The sequence below is a fragment of the Phasianus colchicus genome, chromosome 15, assembly GCF_987193195.1.
Source record: "Phasianus colchicus chromosome 15, bPhaCol1.hap1.1, whole genome shotgun sequence".
Classification (NCBI taxonomy): domain Eukaryota; kingdom Metazoa; phylum Chordata; class Aves; order Galliformes; family Phasianidae; genus Phasianus; species Phasianus colchicus.
In genome coordinates this window covers 1,784,576-1,803,135 of record NC_143450.1, presented here as the reverse complement: position 1 = coordinate 1,803,135, position 18,560 = coordinate 1,784,576, and the positions used below count along the sequence as shown (strand labels likewise).

Below are 18,560 nucleotides of genomic sequence, written 5' to 3'. Positions count from 1 at the left end.
TAGTAAACAGCACAACAGGGAACAGAAATAGCAAATAAGGTGTGAAATGTAATCACTTCTAGAATACACTCCAAAGGACTTCCAAAAATAATTTAAAAGCTATCACGGTGCCCAGAAGCTAATGAACTACTATAACACGTATAATTCTGTTTTAACACACTCGGATAAGATCTGTCTTATCTCAGCCCTTCAGGCCACACATTGGACACCAAAAACAGTGTCCTGGTATAACCTGACAGCAGCTCAGCACCACACGTTCATTACTGACCACTCTCTTCCAGCAGGATGGGGGAGAGAATCAGAATACAAAACCAAAGTAGAACTCCTGAGAGAAAATAAAGAGATGTAAAGGTGGAGACATGGAGACAGAAGTACAGATAGATGTAGACATACTGAGAACCACATAGACGTAGTCATAGAGATACTGAGATACAGATAAGAGACACAGATAGAGACAGACAAAAGAAGTGATGCACAACCACCTGTAGATACAAAGAATAAAGAATGGATGCACCACAAAATCACAGAATCAGCAAGGTAGGAAAAGACCTTCAAGATCATCCAGTCCAACCATCCACCTGTCACCAATAGTACTCACTAAACCATATCCCTCAACACAAAATCTAACCGTTCCTTGAACATCTCCAGGGACGCCCATTGCAGTGCCAGACCACACTTTCAGAAAAATAGTATTTCCTAAAGACCAGCCTAAATCTCCCCTGATGCTTGAAGCCATTCTCCCTAGTTCTGTCACCAGTTACACAAGAGAAGAGGCCGACACCCAGCTCACTACAACCTCCCTTCAGGTAGCTATAGAGAGCAGTAAGGTCTCCCCTGAGCTTCCTCTTCTCCAGACTGAACAATCACAGCTCCTTCAGCCACTCCTCATAAGGCCTATGCTCCAGACCCCTCACCAGCTTTGGCACCCTTCTTTGAACCCGCTCCAGGGCCTCAATGTCTTTCTTGTAGCAATGAGCCTAAAACTGGACACAGTATTAGATGTGTGGCCTCACCAGAGCTGAGTACAGGGAGACAATCATTTCCCTGTTCCTGCTGGCAACACCATTCCTGATGCAAGCCAAGATGCCATTGGCCATCTTGGCCACCCGGGCACACTGCTGGCTCATGTTCAGCCCAGCATCAATCAACAGCCCCAGGTCCATTTCCTCTACACAATCTTAAAGCCACTCCGGCCCAAGCCTGTAGTGTTGCCTGGGGTTATTGCAGCCAAAGTGCAGAACCTGGCATTTGGCCTTGTTGAAACTCATGCCATTGGCTTCAGCGCAGCTATCCAGCCTGTCCAGATCCCTCTGTAGGGCTTTGCTACCCCAGGCAGATTGACACTTCCAGCCAACTTGGTGTCATCCAAACATTTACTGAAGGTGCACTCAATGCCCTCATCCACATCATCAATAAAGATATTGAAGAGGACAGGCCCCAGCACCGACCCTTGGGGATCACCACTTGTGACAAGTTGCCAGCTGGATTTAGCTCCATTCACTACCACTCTCTGGGCCCAGCCTTCCAGCCAATTCCTTATCTAGCCAACAGTGTACCTGTCCAAGCAAAGGGCTGTCAGCTCCTGCAGGAGAATGCTGTGGGAGACAGTGTCAAAGGCCTTGCTGAAGTCTAGGTAGACTGCATCAACAGCCTTTCCCTCATCTACCAGACGGGACACTAGATCATAGAAAGAGATCAGGTTGGCCAAGCAGGAACTGCCCTTCGTGAACCCATGCTTATAGGCCTGATCTCCCAGTTGTCCCGCACATGCCACGTGATCTCCCTCAAGTCAATCTGCTCCATAACCTTTCCTGGCACAGAGGTCAGGCTAATAGGCCTGGAGTTTCCTGGATCCACCTTACAACACTTCTTATAGATGGGAGACACATTGGCAAGCCTCCAGTCTTCTGGGACCTCACCAGTCAACAAAGAGCACTGATAGATAATGGCGAGCACCTTGCCTATCGCCTCCGCCAGTTTCCTCAGCACTCTCGGGTGAATCCCATCCGGCCCCATGGACTTGTGACTGTCCAGCTGGACTAGTAGGTCTCTGACTGCATCCTCCTGAATCGCGGGGGGTTCTGTTCTCTCTGCCAGTCTCCAGTTGAGACTACCAGGTCAGAGAGTGGAGTACCCTGAGGATAACTGGTGTGACCTTTAAAGACAGATGTAAAGAAGGCATTCAGAACCTCGGCCTTTTCCTTATCCTCACTGGTCACATTCCCAGCCTCATCCAGTAAAGAATAAAGATTCTCCTGAGTCCTCCTCTTAGCGTTGATGATGTGTCAAAGGGTTTCTTGTTCCTTTTAACCCCAGCGACCACGTTGAGTTCAAGCTGGGCTTTTGCCTTTCTGATTTTCTCTCCACACATCTTAACAACTTCTCTGTACTCTTTCTGAGTCACCCGTCCCTTCTTCCACAGCAGGTAGATTCTCTTTTTCTCCCAGAGCCTCAAGAATAGTTCCCTATTCATCCACACCAGACTTCTTCCCTGCCAACACATTTTGCAGCTCAGGGGGACAGCCAGCCGCTGCACCTTGAAGACTTCCTTCTTGAAGAGCTACCAGCCATTTTGGGCCCCTTTACTCTCCAAGACTGAAACCGCAGGGGGCAACGATCCGTTTCCCCTATGGGATAGGTGATACCCATCGGCAGCCTTCATACCAGGTGCTGAGTAGATTCCCCCATTATCACAGAACCCAAAATTATTGCATTTGCACCAGCCTCTCAGCCATGTGTTTATAAGGTTGGTTTTCCTGCTCCTCTCAGTGTCCTTCCCTGCCACCGTAGGAATACAGGCAAATACTACTTGTATGCCACCACCTGCTGACCATGTCTAGCCAGCTCACAAGCAGTTGCTGACCCCCAAACCTGAGATATCCCCTCTTTTACAGTTCTGTGCAATGTCACATGGTAGAGAATATCCCTCCAGACAGTTTAGGGCAGCACGCCTCATTCTGTCCCCTACCAGCTTCTTGTGCACCACCAGCACACTCACTCTCATGGCAGAATGAGAAGCAGAACTGTCCCTTGCTCTGTGCAGCACTGCTCAGCAAAAACTCAGTAGTCACTGTTCTAAACGGGCTTTTCCTCCTAAAGATAAAAGAAACCATCATATCAGCCACTACAAAGGAAGACAGGTCAATTTACAAGAAAAATAGGGCAATCAGCAACACAGAAACGGGTTACAAAAACTAGCTGTAGGCCATAATCAGCACATAAAGTTGGGAATGCAGCTCCTCATTCATGCCCCACAGCAGTTATAGTACCACCTGGTATCTGCTTCCTTATGCTCCTACCAATGCTCCTGATTTGCCCCTCGGACCTCAGGGAGAGGAAGGTGGACTTGTACCTTTCCTTTATTGTAACCTGATTGCTGGCACTGCTATGGCAGGGAACACATCCCGGCTGAGAAGAGCTTCCCCACACACTTCTCACTATGACTGCCTTCATTTCACAGGGACACACTGCCCTTCAGCTTCAGGTGTGGAACAGTGTAACAGCAACAGTGATCCTTAATGTTCCCCCACATGGGAAGAATAAATTTGCATGTAGCAGTGAAGCTCTCATTCTGTCAGATTTCTCAGTAGATTTTATTGGTTTCTGTCAACAAGCATTCAAATCTTGGAAATATATCAGCAAAGGGAAATAGCAAATAGATTTGAATGTTCTATTATCTAATATTCCATAATCCTGAACACAGCCTGGCATGGAATTCCCTTATTACAGAGTCCACGTGACAACAAAAAAGAATGCATAAAAGCAGATGGATGAAAATGATAGCTTCAATATCATACTCTTTTCTTCCCATTTGTCACTTAATGCTTACAAGCAATAGCACTAGCACAATTAGATATCACATCTCACTGTTCCCAGCATGCATCCACCTCCAAAAGGAACAAAATTTCAAAAGGAATAAAATAATAGAGTGCAGCATAGGCAGAGATTGTCCTTGAGTTCTCACACAGCAGATCTCTGCTTCCCTGGTTATTTTTGGTACAATGTTGGTGTCTCCTTCATTTCAATTCGAAGAGATCAGCCCACGAGGACTGAGATGATTCTCCTTCTGCTCCCTTACTGATGGCTGAGCCAGGGGCTTTGATCCAAACTGCCATTCTCCTCTGCTGCACCGGGAGCCGTGCCTTCAGACAGGGGAGCTCGGCCCTGCAAAGAACACAGTGGACGGCTGACATTGGGGCGCTAACGCTAAGCACGTGTCGGTGAGAAGCTGGGAAGTCTCATTTGAACCAATGTGAATGGGACACCACTCTTCCCTGTCCACAGGCAAAGAAAGAGGAGGCCGGGGAAAACAGCTCTCTGACCCGAACAAGACAACAGTAAAACCCTATAATGAACCCTATAGACCTATTAAAGCCCTAAATAAACACCCCAGAAAATTGGAAATCATTTTTTAGATCAGGAAGAGGGGAGCAGACACTGACGGTTCCCCCACGAACAAATAACAAATAACGTGCTTTAAAGCCAACGGTAACTAGAGGATAATGGGTGTGGGAACTCAGACAGCAACGGAGGGGAAAGAGACTCTGAGGGGACATCAGCTCTGCCGTCGCTAACGCTGCGCAGGAGAAACACGACGCCATCAGCGCCGCGGCCTCTCCGCAGCTCCCTGCCGTCCCACAGCCGCACTCGGGGCCGAACCGTCACTCCCAGCCTCCGTCCCCCCCCCCGCCTCCCTCCTCCCCCACAGACAGCGCGCTGCCCCCGCGCTCCCCCTCGTCCCCCGCGCGGGGCTCCGCTCCCTCACCTGCACGGCCCAGTCGCCTTCTTCTTGCCCGAGGCCGGCCGAGCACAGCGAGCTCCGCTGCTCGGCCGCGCCCTGCGGCAGCCCGGCGGGGAAGCAGGGGAAGAGCGGCCCGAGGAAGCGGAACTCGCTGTCGACGGTGCCGGCGGCGAGGCGGACGTCGTAGACGTAGCTGCGGGGCAGGGAGCCGGCGCCGCTGTCGGCGGCGGAGCGCGGGAAGGCGGGCAAGGTCCCCGGCTCGCCCCGCCGGGCCCGCCGCACCTTGGCGGCCACGGCGGCCGCCGCGCCGGCCACGAAGAGCGCGGACACGCAGGCCAAGCAGACGCTGAGGTACAGGGTGAGGCGGCCGTCGGGCTCGGCGGCCGGCGCCTCTTCGCTCGCCCGCAGGCGGCCCTCGGAGAAGCCGTCGGCCAGGGCGACGGCGAGGGTGGCGCTGGCGGAGCGCGGCGGCCGCCCGCGGTCCCGCACCAGCACCACCAGCCTGTGCCGGGCCGCGTCGCGCTCGCCCACGGCCCGCGCCGTGCGCACCTCGCCGCTGTGCAGCCCCACGCGGAACAGCCCCGGCTCCGTCGCCTTGGCCAGCTCGTACGACAGCCACGCGTTCTGCCCCGCGTCCGCGTCCACCGCCACCACCTTGGCCACCAGGTAGCCCGCCCGCGCCCGCCGCGGCACCAGCTCGCCCAGCAGCGCCGCGCCGCCGTCGGCCGGCGGGTGCAGCACCACGGGCGCGTTGTCGTTCTCGTCCCGCACCAGCACCCGCAGCAGCGCCGTGGCGCTCCGCGGCGGCGAGCCCCCGTCGGCGGCGCGCACCGTCACCTCCACGGCGCGCACCTCCTCGTAGTCCAGCGGCCGCACCACGGACACGTCCCCGCTCTCGGCGTCCACCGACACGGCGGGCCGCTCCTCGCCCTCCTCCCGCACCAGCGCGTACCTCACGCGCCCGTTCGCGCCCGCGTCCGCGTCCGTCGCCTTCACGCTGCCGATCCGCACCGCGCCCGCCTCGTTCTCGCTCACCCACATGCTGTACGCCGCCTGCGTGAAGCGCGGCGCGTTGTCGTTCACGTCGCCGATCCGCACCCGCACGCTTTCGCGAGCGCTCAGCCGCGCCCGGCCCCGGTCCGCCGCCACGATGCTCACGTTGTACTCGGCCGTCGTCTCCCTGTCCAGGGCCGCGCTGGTGCGCAGCTCGTAGTGGTCGGCGAACGCGGCCGTCAGGCTGAACGGCACGTCGCCCTCGATGGCGCACTCCGTCCGCCCGTTGTCGCCGGAGTCGCGGTCCCGCACGCTCAGCAGGGCCACCACGGTGCGCGGCGGGGCGTCCTCGGGGATGGACGCGCTCACGGAGCTCAGCTCGATCTCCGGCGCGTTGTCGTTCACGTCCAGCACCTCCACGTGCACTTTGCAGTGCGCAGACAGACCGCCGCCGTCCGTGGCGCTCACAACCAGCTTGTGAGCTTTCGCTTCTTCGAAATCAACCCTTCCCGAGACGCGAATCTCTCCGGTCTCAGCGTTCAGATCGAAGAGTTGAACGGACAGGTCTGACATCTCAGTGAAGGCGTACCGCACTTTGCCGTAGGAGCCTTCGTCGGGATCCGCGGCCGACACCCGCACCACCAGCTGCCCCGGGGGGCTGTTCTCGGCCACGCGCACCTCGTACACCTCCCGCGAGAACACCGGCATGTTGTCGTTGGCATCCAGCACCACCACCCGGACCTCAGCCGTGCCCGACCTGGGCGGCGAGCCCCCGTCCACAGCCGTGAGCACCAAATGCAGCTCCCGCTGCTCCTCACGGTCTAAAGCCCTCTCAAGTACGAGCTCCGCGTATCTCTCTCCATCTTCTACTGTTTCAATTATCGAGAAATGCGAGTTTGGGGAGAGACTGTAATTCTGTAAACCGTTTGTGCCCACGTCTTTATCTCGCGCTCTTTGTAGTGGGAACCGAGTTCCTGGCGATGCCGTTTCGGATATCTCCAAAACCACCTCCTTCTGCGGGAACACCGGGGAGTTGTCGTTCACGTCCCGAACCTCCACCTCCCCGCGGATCAGCTGCACCGGGTTCTCAAAGAACAGCTTAAAGAAGAGCGCGCAGCTCTCGCTGTGCGGACAGATCCGCTCTCGGTCCAGCGTCTCCGTGACCGTCAGGACGCCGCTGTGCGGATCGAGGCGGAAATGCTGCTCGCTCCCCTCGGACACCACGCGCGCCTTGCGAGCCGCCAGCTGGCTCGGAGAAAGCCCCAGGTCCCGGGCGACGTTGCCCACCGACGAGTCCCTCGCCATTTCCTCCGCCACGGAATAGCGCAGCGGTTCGGCCCCGCTCTCCCACACGCAAACGCACACGAGCCACAACAGCACTCGCCTCTCGCCGCCGCCGCTCCGTCTCCCGCTCGCCGTCCCGCTCCGCCACGGCCGGCCCTTCCCGGCGGCCTCCATGCCTCGCGGCCTTTCTCGCCGGCCCCGACGCACGGCGAGAGCTGCCGCTCGCCGACCGAAAGCCGCCGGACTTTCCCAGCGGCTCGGCCCCGAAGCCCCCGAGCGCCCGCCTCCGTGCCCCGCCGCCCTTCCCGAGCGGCTCGCGCGGCTCTGCTGGGCGCCTGCGCCTGAAAGCGCGCTGCGGCCAGAGGGAGCTGCCGCTCCGTGGCCAACATCCCCACCCAGCGGCGCAACGGCGAATTGCTCCTTCTGCGCCTTCTCACCGGCGCTGCCGATGCGGATGGAGTTCCCGGTTCCAATCTCCTTTCCTCCTGCACACACGATCCCAAAGGTGCAATGTAAATATTCGCCGTGTTAGGCAGCAGGCTTACTGCCCGCTCACGCAGTGATGCTCTGGGTTATCGGTTGCCGAAATCTTTTGCTTCCTGTTCTTGGATTTCCCAAAATGTGGTGTTTTTTCCATGGGTGCATGGTTGCATTTTCCTCATTTTCTCATTTTTCCCTGAAGAATGGAAATAGGAAGAGGGCAGATTCAGACACATAGCAGTACTGAATAGAACTGGTGCCTGTGAGCTTGCAGGTGCTGTAAGGAAATGATTCAACAGCACTCCTGCTTGCTTTCACACTAGAACAATAATTCTGTTCTAGGACAGAATCCTGATCATGTTGTCATCACATTGTGTATCACACCTCACCCAATGGACCCAGGGCTCTAATTCTTCCTCTGCTGATTGGCATCTTCCTTCCCTCAAATGACAAACGTAACCTCCCTTGCACCTATGCCAAAGTGTGTTGCCACACAACAGAACTCCCACACCTGACTGAAAATTGTCCCTAACTTCATACTAATCAAGCAAAGAGCTGCATGAGCTGCAAGAGCTTTCATGGTTGGGAAGTGCAGAGGTTTTGGAATTCTAGACACGATGCTACAGAAAGGTAGGGAAGAAATCAATCTCCCTCTTTTTACAAGCTTCCTTTAAGTATTGGAAGGCCTCAATGAGGTCTCCACAAATCCTCCTCTATGCTGAACAAGCCAGTCTGCCTTAGCCTTTCTTCAAATCACAGGTGCTCCAACTTGAACACAGACCTGCACACAGTACCCCCGGTAGTTCCTAACGAGAGAAAGCTGCAACAGAAAATCATCTCCCTACCTCTGCTGGCCACCTCTTTTTTGATGGAGCCAAGTATACATGCGTCCAGCGGGGCTGCATGCAGGCACTTATGGCTCATGTCAAGCTCTTTATTCACACAAAACTCCAAGTCCCTCTCCAAGTGCTGCTCTCCATTAGCTCTTCTCAGAGACTGTACTCAAACCTGGGAATGACCAAACTGAAGTGGAACACCTTGCACTTGGATGTATTGAAACTGTTTCCATTTACTTAAGCTCCCCTTTTCAAGCTTGTCCAGGTCCTTTGGATTACATCCCTTCCTTTCCTTGTATCAAATGTACCACTCAAATAAATGTTACGACCAGTCTTGCTGCAGATGCATTTGATCCCACTGTCGAGATCCACTGATACAGACCTTGAAAAGCAATTGTCCCAAGATAGATTCCTGTGGGACACCATTCATCATCCACCTCCACCCAGACATGGAGCTCTTGACCCCAATCCTATGGCTGTGACCATCCAACTAATTCCTTATCCACTGAATAGTCCACCATTAAAATACATGTGTCTCCAACTTACAGATATTGTGTGGGGACATGTCAAATGCCTTGCACAAGTCCATGTGGATGACATCACCTACTCTTCATTTGCCCAAGGACGCTGTTACTTCATCATTGAAATACACCAGATGGGTCAGCCATCATCCATGGTCCTTAGTGAAGCAATGTTGGCTGTGTTGGATCACCTCCTTTTCTTGCATGTGTCTTAACATGGCTTCCAGAGAATCTGATCCCTGATCTTCCCCGGCACAGACATGACACTCATGGGTCTGTAGTTTCCCAAGTTTCCTAGCAGACAACTAGGAAATTGTCTCACTCATCCTTCCCTGCCTAACTCTTGTAAACAGCTTGTTGCTCTTGATTGCAGTGTTCCAGTTGTGTGATTCTTCCCAGCACATTTCCATAATATCAAATAGTTAGAAACTTTATAATTTTATCAGCTGGGATTTTCAGCTCCTGCTTATTTCCCATGATGCACTCACTGGGATAGAGGAACTTCAGATAGGCTTCAAGCTGCATTACCTTTTCAAGGAGCTCTCCCTGCTTTCTTTCAAACAGCTCTGAGGGAGGAGAATGCTACCTGAGCTACCAACCCCTTCATCATCTCCCAAGGGATATGAGTTCTCTTGATGTTTCATAGTCCTCTTGTTGCATCCTCATTGACACCACATGAAATGCAGGATGGAGTACTTCTCCAGCTTTACCAGGTATGGGAGCTTCTTCTTGTTATTGCAAAGGCAGGTCCCCAACTTCACTCAGATGCAGTCACTGTTGCGCTTTCCTCTTAAATCAGTTTTGTTTGGATGCATGATAATATAAAAATAGTATCAGAGATTAAGTCAGTTTCTGTATTTCCCTTCCTTCCATGCACTGCATGCATCTGTCCATCTATCCATCCATTTGGGATACTTACCATCTCTCATGTTACCACTGATGTCAGCAACACATAAATGTCCAGTAAAAACTGTCATAGGCCAAGCAGACATAACTGGGAATACAGCTTGCAGTGGAATTACCAGGTCACAGCTTGAACCAATGGCTGAGCACCAGCTGAGAAGGCATCGCTAATCCTGGGACCTCAGGGGCAAGCAATGTACCTGAAGGACTGGAAGGAGTAGAGCCTCTTGTCACCCCCTCCTCACCCTCAATTATGGGGTTGCAGACAGGGGAGTAGCATCGCTTTAGACAGAGATTGCACTCCTTTGAGTCATCACCAGTCATTATGAGGGGTGAGCCAGTTTTCCTTCTTTTTTACCTGCTGTTGCTCTTCTTTACCTCTGTTGCTTTCTTCATATGAAGGAGCTTAAACTCCTCCATGTGCTGCCAATACCTCTTTTCAGGTAGAGTGTAGCAGGTCTCTGATCCTCAGTATCCCAGAGCCAAAGGGTATACAAAAACAAAGAGGATGACCAAGGGCCTCCCACAGAGCTTTCTGCCAGATTCTTCAGGTTGGGCTTTTTTCCTTATCTGCAGTGTAGTTTAATTTTTTAATGTCTTGTCCTGGCCCATGAACTACCTCCCTTTTTCATTTCTTCAGAGGTTTCTCATTGCTGAGACCCTGATTTGAAGTCATTCTTCTTCTGGGTCAGTTGATAGAGAGGACTTGCAATCAGACTAAAATGCAGAATATGCACTCTTGAGAAAACGGAAACTTTTCAGAAAGCTTGCATTTCTTTTTTGCCAGTTGGTGGAAACACAGCTTTTGTTTAGTTGATCTCCTCCTTTGCGATCAGATGATGTCCATCTTGCCTTTTCATTCCTCAAAAAATGGATCTCCTACACAGGGAAAATACGGCTTACAGATGAATTTGTACTCTTTTCCTACATTTCTCAAAACCTTCCTCTGCTCTTTTGCCCCATGCAATGATACCATCTGTGTAGTACAGGTATTCAGGAGCTTCTTTCCGTTCCAGTGCAGTTTAAATCATTCCGTTGGAAATTGTAGGGACATTTCCAACCCTGGGGCAATCCATACCAAGTGTACTTCTCCCAGTTTGCATACATATCTGGGAGTTATTCCAATGCAAGTGTCAAACCTTGCACTTTGCAATCTTGAACCTCATTAGGTTCACACAGACCCACCTTTCAAGATTGCTGAGGTCCCTCTGGATGGCGTCACTTCCTTCTGAACTGTCAACCGCACGCTCAGCTTGGTCTTGTCGGCAAACTTACTGAGGGTGCCCTTGGGCCCATCATCAATGCCATTGATGTCGACACTGTAGAGCTCTGGTCCCAAGGCAGAACGCTCATCACTGGCTTCCATCTGGACATAGTGCTGTTCAATACAACTACAACTATAACTACAGCTTTCCAACCCATTAATTATCCATCTCTCCTCCCTTATGTGTCTTAACATGTCTTCTAGGAGGATCTGTTCCATGATCTTCTCAGGCACAGAGGTGATGCTCACTGCCCTGTAGTTCCCCAGGTCCTTCTTCCTCTTTTTCTTGTAAATGGGAGTGACATTTCCTTTTTTTCCAGACCCCGGGGACATCACCCAACAGCCACGGCTTTTCAAATACGATGGAAGGCAGCCCAGCAACCACATCAGCCAGCTCCATCAGAACCCAGGGACACATGTCATTCAGCCCCATAGACTTGTATACATTCACTCATGAGGTGGTCTCAGACTTGCTCTGCCCATACAGCAGAGGGGGATTTACTCCCCTAGTTCCCACCTAGAGGCCCAAGAATGCGAGTAATACAAGAATCCTGGCTGCCAGTGATGATCTCATCTGTTGCAGCCAGTTCTCCTTTCTCCTTTACCAAAGGAGATTCACTCTCTTGGCCTGCCTCTTCTGGCCAATGTACCTATAGAATCCCTTCTTGTGGTTGTTAACATCCTTTGCTAAGTTCAGTTCCATCTGTGCCTTGACTTTCTAAATCCCCCTCTGCAAGTCCAGACGGCATCCCTCTATTCTCCCCAGGTGACACATCTTGCTTCCACAGTTGCTACAATCTCTTCTTTTCCCTCAGTTTGACCAGCTGATAATTGCATAGTCATGTCTGTTGACTGCCTCCCCTGCCCACCTTCTTATTCTGAGGGACAGAGATCTCTTGTGCCCACAGAAAGACATCCTTGTAGAGTATCTGGCTTTCTTCCACTCCTTAGTCGCTAAAGACAGCTTCTTGTGAGATCTCTACCAACAATTCCTTAAACCGCCAGCTTAAATGCCAGCTGTCTGGCTTTGCTGCTCACTATGTCCAGGCTACTGTTGCCATTATCCCAGCACTGGAGCTGCCAGGTGACAATGTGCTCACTTGGACAATGATTGAAATATTTTCACAAAACTTGCAGCTCCCTCATAGTCAGGGGTCAGACGTAATTTCTTTCTTTATGTGTTTTGACAATAAGTTCACATCTTCTGTATTGGAGTCACTAATAATGACAGAGATAGTACCCTGGTTCAGATAGAAGGCCTGGCATAGAGACTGGAGAAACTGCAGGGCCTGTTCTGAGGGTTGCAACCAACAACTTCAAGGACTGCAGCAACTGTAGGGCTTCTCATGCAACTCGGAGCAACCCCAAAGGGTGTTGAGTGCGTTGGAGCAACCACAGGGCTTTTCCCAGGTGAAGGAGCAACCTCAGCACCTGTCATGTGAGTTGGAGTAACCACAGGGAATGTGCGAGGGTTGTTGAAACCACATGGCATGTAAAGAGGGTTGCAGCAAATACACAGAGTGTGTTTAAAGAGTTGGGGCAACCACAGGGCCTGTTGCATGCTTAGCCTGGGTCTTGTTTTGGTATCCAGATGTGCCTCAGAGCCCTGGGAGATTCAGGGTACGTGTTCAGCGTGTGGTACTCTGCCAGGAGTCAGGTGGCTTGAGATAAACAGAGATGCTCCTGATTGCTGTGGCTGTCTGTACAGGCCAATGTCAGGGTTCTATTGGTTATACCATTACACTGTTTCTTTATGAAGCCTCTTCCTGTGAACTCCCAGAAGAGAGTGATTGGTGCCAAGGGGAGCAACAAGAGAAATAGAGCCCACATGGGAAGTACCTGAGCACTCAGAGTTAGCGCTCTGAGTGCGTTTATGTTTATGCACCACAAACACCACTGTGGTCCTTTTAACAGCAGTTGGGACTCCCAGTCTCACAGATATCTGCAGAAGGGAAAGGGATTGATGAAGTCCATCTCCCTCCTGCTTGTAAGCTCATTCAAGTATTGGAAAGCCACAATGAGGTCTTCTGAGTCCCTTCTCTTAGCTGAACAAGTCAGTCTGCCCCAGCTTTCCTTCATAGCAGAGGTGCTCCAACCTTCTGATCATCTTCATGACCTTCATGACCATGGGTTTTACTCCATTTGCCTTACGCCAGTGCAGGTGGGCACAAACCTGGGCACAACATTCTAGCTGGGTCCTCATGAGGGCAAAGAAGAGGGGGACAGTCACTTCTCTCACCGTGCTGGCCATCTCTCTCTTGGTGCAGATCAAATAGAATCGGTCATCTGGGCTACAAGCATGCATTTATGGCTCATGTCAAGGCCTTTGTGCACCTGAAACTGACTCCTTCCCCACAGGGCTGTTCTCAGTAGAGAAAACGAGAAACATGGCTTGCAGAGGAATTGCTAGATCACAGCCTGAACCAATGGTTCAACACCAAGTGAGAAGGGATGGCTATGCCAGGGAACTCAGCTGCAAGCAATGTACCTGAGTGACTGGAAGCACTGGAGCCTGGATCCACTCCTCCTCACCCTCATTTAAGAGTTCAAAGATGAGGGAATAGCATCTTTCTGGTTCGACACTGTAGTCCATTTAAGTCATCGGCAGTCATTGGAAGGGTTGGGAATTTTTTTTTTTTTTTTAATCCAGCTATTGCTCCACTGTGTTTGTATCCTGTAAGAGTGTACTATCATCATCTTCTTTTGCCATACACAGCTCCTCATTCCTGTCATGAAAAAATGACAGTGACACCTGGGATCCATTTGTTTCTGCTCCTGATTGGCCTCTGGCAGTTCAGAGAGAGGAGGGGACCCATAATCTTGCTTATTGTAACTTCAGCTTTGGAGTGTGCATAGCCAGGATACATCCAGGCAGAGAAGAGCTTCTAAAAACACCACCCACTCTGATAGCCCTCTGTTCACAAATGACACGTTGCTCTCCACCTTCAGGTGTAGAAGTGTGTGAAAGGAAAATTAGGCACGTTGGGCTGTAAATAACACACTTGTATTTCACCTGCCCAGAGCTACCTAAACCATTTTAATCCAAGCAGTTTACCTACCTGCTGGTTGTTTAGATGTCATTCAGTGGTTTAACTCTAGGAAATGTGAGCATCTTACAGAATGTACTTCTGTAATCACAATCTCCACGTGCGCAGCAATACCTTTTCACAATGCAGCAGACATGAAGTATTTGGTAAGGTGCTGTCAGTTCCACTTCTTGTATAGTTGTAACCACTCCCATGGAGTATTTTCCACCATTCATAATTAGGTGCAGAGATAGAGCATTGGTCACTTCTCTCATTTGGCAATATCTAATGCCAGCCAGATGGCCTGCAATTATGCACATTGACTCCATTCACCCTCTCCTTCAGGGGTTTCTGCAACTTGTTATGAAGGACTCCATACTCCATAAATGCTCCTGGATGGCCAGGAAAAAGACAGTTATTGCCTCCATTGTGGGTCACCACAATAAATTGACATTAACAGTCATTGTCTTCTCTTATGTACAGGGGCAATTGATACTGATACAGTTGGTTCCCTGGTTCAGATAGAAGGCCTGGCACAGGCACTGGAGGAACCGCAGGGCCTGTTTTGAGGGTTGGAACAACTTCAAGGCCTCCTGCAGGAATTGAACCAACTATAGGGCTTCTCATGCAACTTGGAGCAACCACAAAGAGTGTTGAGTGGGTTGGAGACACCACAGGGCCTATTGCAGAGGAAGGAGAAACTTCAGGGCCTGGCCATGAGTTGGAGGAACCACAGGGCCTGCTGTGAGAAATGGGGCAACCACAGGGCCAGTTGCATGGGTTCAAACAACCACAAGGCCTCTCTTGGGAGAGAGCGTGGATTGTCACAAGGAATGCATTGACTCTGGGGCCTGATTTGAGGACTGGTGAAACCACGGGACCTGCCACAGGTTTGAAAGCAACCACAGGCTGTGATGGAGGAGCTGGAACAACTGCGGAGCCAATAGCAGGGTTGCACTAACTACAGGCCTGTGGCAGTTCTTGGAGCAGCCACAGAGCACGGAGCAGGGCTTAGAGCCACCACAGCAACAGGCACAGGCCTCAAAGCAACCATAGGCAGTGTAGTGAGAGCTGAAGAAACTGCAGGGCCTATCACAGAAGTTGGAGCAGCCACAGGGCCTGTCACATTGTCATCAGAGTTAGAGACCTTCTCTTCCCTTCTCTTCAGTGTGCTGAATAGCATTGATCAGGGTGCAGCAGGCATGGGCCAAGCCCCAGCACGGGGCAGTGACTGCTGTCTCTCTACAGTTGCCAGAGTGATGGCATATCTGCTGCAAACACTTAGCTACATTTTCTGGATCCTACAGTTGTTTTTGGGTGGAGTTTCAAAGCACTGACAGTGCCAATTCTTCTGGGGGCCTGCTAAAAACCTCCCACACAGCATGACACTCAAAAATTACTGTCTCGCGGAAGATCTCGGGGTTGTATAATAAAGAGTTGGTTAAACATAGGAAGAAAGAGAAACATATTCAGGAGACTCAGTAGGGGGATCATGCTGGTTTGAACATCTCAGGAATATTTAACAAGAGCTCTTGTAACTAGGCCAAAAGACAATGGGTAGGTGAAGGAGAAAGAACAGTGTGGAAAAGGAGGAAAACATGGCCTGTTCACGCTCCCATAGTCTGGCTCTCTAAAGACACAAAGGAAAATGTGTAATTCTTCATAGAGTCTGAGAGATGATTCTCTACATACGAAGATGATGACAATATGGAGTACAGACACCAGCTGAGTCTCCTGAGCAGTAACTTGAACACATCAGAATATGATCTTACATGCCACTCCTGAGAGAAAACAAAAAAAATGTAGAGGTGGAGGCATGGAGACAGAAGTACAAATAGAGGTAGACATACTGAGAACCACATAGACGTAGTCATAGAGATACTGAGATGATTCTCTACGTACGAAGATGATGACAATATGGAGTACAGACACCAGCTGAGTCTCCTGAGCAGTAACTTGAACACATCAGAACTTGATGTTACATGCAACAGCAGTGATCATCTTCTTCTAGCCCCCTAAGATAGTAAACAGCACAACAGGGAACAGAAATAGCAAGTAAGGTGTGAAATGTAATCATTTCCCAGCTATCCAGCCTGTCCAAATCCCTCTGTAGGGCCTCACTACCCCAGGCAGATCGACACTTCCAGCCAACTTGGTGTCATCCGAACATTTACTGCAGGTGCACTCAATGCCCTCATCCACATCATCAATAAAGATATTGAAGAGGACAGGCCCCAGCACCGACCCTTGGGGATCACCACTCGTGACAAGTTGCCAGCTGGATTTAGCTCCATTCACAACCACTCTCTGGGCCCAGCCTTCCAGCCAATTCCTTATCTAGCCAACAGTGTACCTGTGCAAGCAAAGGGCTGTCAGCTTCTGCAGGAGAATGCTGTGGGAGACAGTGTCAAAGGCCTTGCTGAAGTCTAGGTAGACTGCATCAACAGCCTTTCCCTCATCTACCAGACAGGACACTAGATCATAGAAAGAGATCAGGTTGGCCAAGCAGGAACTGCCCTTCGTGAACCCATGCTGGCTAGGCCTGATCTCCCAGTTGTCACGCACATGCCACGTGATCTCCCTCAAGTCAATCTACTCCATAACCTTTCCTGGCACTGAGGTCAGGCTAATAGGCCTGGAGTTTCCTGGATCCACCTTACAACACTTCTTATAGATGGGAGTCACATTGGCAAGCCTCCAGTCTTCTGCGACCACACCAGTCAACAAAGAGCGATGATAGATAATGGCGAGTGGCTCGCCTATCACCTCTGCCAGTTCCCTCAGCACTCTCAGGTGAATCCCATCCAGCCCCATGGACTTGTGACAGTCCAGCTGGAGTAGTAGGTCTCTGACTGCGTCCTCCCAAATCGTAGGTGGTTCTGTTCTGTCCGCACTCCAGTTAACAGAGACTACCAGGTCAGAGAGTGGAGTACCCTGAGGATAACTGGTGTGAACTTCAAAGCCAGACAGAAAGAAGGCATTCAGAACCTCGTCCTTTTCCTTATCCTCAGTGGTCACATTCCCAGCCTCATCCAGAAAAGAATGAAGATTCTCCTGAGTCCTCTCTTACCACTGATGATATGTGTCAACGGGTTTCTTGTTCCTTTTAACCCCAGTGGACAGGTTGTGTTCAAGCTGGGCTTTTGCCTTTCTGATTTTCTCTCTAAACATCTTAACAACTTCTCTGTACTCTTTCTGAGTCACCCATCCCTTCTTCCACAGAAGAGCCTCAAGAATAGCTCCCAGTTCATCTATGCCGGTCATCTTCCCTGCAGGCTCATTTTGCAGCTCAGGGGGACAGCCAGCCCCTGCACCTTGAAGACTTCCTTCCTGAAGAGCTACCAGCCGTCTTGGACCCCTTTAGTCTCCAAGACTGAAACCCAGGGGATTCCCCCTACTAGCCTTCTGAATAATTCAATATCCGCCCTCCGGAAGTCCAAGGTAGCAGTTTTGCTGTTCTCCCTCCTGGCTCCACCAAGAATCGAGAACTCTACCATTTCATGGTCACTCTTTCCAAGACAGCCCCTGACCTCCACATCTCCCACCAGACCTTCTTTGTTTGCGAACAGCAGGTCAAGTGGGCAGCTCCTCTTGTGGGCTCTCTCACCAGCTGCGTCAGAAAGTTATCCTCCATACACTCCAGAAACCTCCTACACTGCATTGTATTGTATTCCCAGCATATGTCAGGGATATTGAAGTCCCCCATGAAGACAAGGGCTCACGATCGCGCAGCTTCTGCCAGCTGCTTTTAGAACTCCTCATCTGTCTCTTCATCCTAGCTCAGCAGCCTGTAGCAGACACCCACCAGGAAGTTCTGCTCTATAAGCCCATCCCCTGATCTTTACCCATAGGGTTTCAACGTTATCATTCCCAGTCTCAAGCTCAATAACATCAAGGCATTCTCTAATATAGATAGCCTCCTTCCTTGCCTATCCTTCCTGAAGAGTTTGAAGCCTGCCATTGCAGCACTCCAGTCATGGGAGTGGTCCCACCATGTTTCCGTAATGGCAACTAGGACATAGTTAGCTTGTCACACAATGGCTTTCAACTCTTCTTGTTTTTTGCCCATGCTGCGTGCATTGGTGTAGATGCACTTCAGCTGAGCCCCACACCTCACCCCTAATCCCGTTACAACACCTCCAGGCTCATTCCTTGTGGGCCTGGTTTTATCCCTATACCTCCTTCAAATCTGGTTTAAAGCCCTCTCTACATGTCCTGTCAACTCATGGGCAACTTCCCCGCCACCATAGGAATACAGGCAAATACTACTTGTATGCCACCACCTGCTGACCAGTGTCCAGCCAGTTCACAAGCAGTTGCTGACCCCCAAACCTGAGATATCAGCAACAGAGAAACATCTTATAAAAAACAGCTGTAAGCCATCATCAGCACATAATGTTGGGAATGCAGCTCCTCATTCATGCCCCACAGCAGTTACAGTACCACCCAGTATCTGATGCCTTATGCTCCTACCAATGCTCCTGATTCGCCCCTAGCACTTCAAAGAGAAGG

At 51.0% G+C, this 18,560-nt stretch overlaps 1 protein-coding gene and 1 pseudogene across 1 annotated transcript; one reads left to right on the top strand and one right to left on the bottom strand.

Annotated features, from left to right (window-relative positions):
- The first annotated feature begins 359 nt into the window (after nt 1–359).
- On the top strand, nt 360–1,876 carry LOC149915833 (uncharacterized; annotated as a pseudogene).
- Nucleotides 1,877–4,074: 2,198 nt separating this feature from the next.
- On the bottom strand, nt 4,075–11,124 carry LOC149915832 (protocadherin beta-15-like). The gene is made up of 3 exons (XM_090151085.1): nt 10,944–11,124; nt 4,766–7,503; nt 4,075–4,164 (listed from the first exon to the last, which is right to left on the bottom strand). Exons 1-3 carry the CDS (start codon nt 11,122–11,124, stop codon nt 4,075–4,077), a joined length of 3,009 nt encoding a protein of 1,002 aa, XP_090007211.1.
- Nucleotides 11,125–18,560: the final 7,436 nt, after the last annotated feature.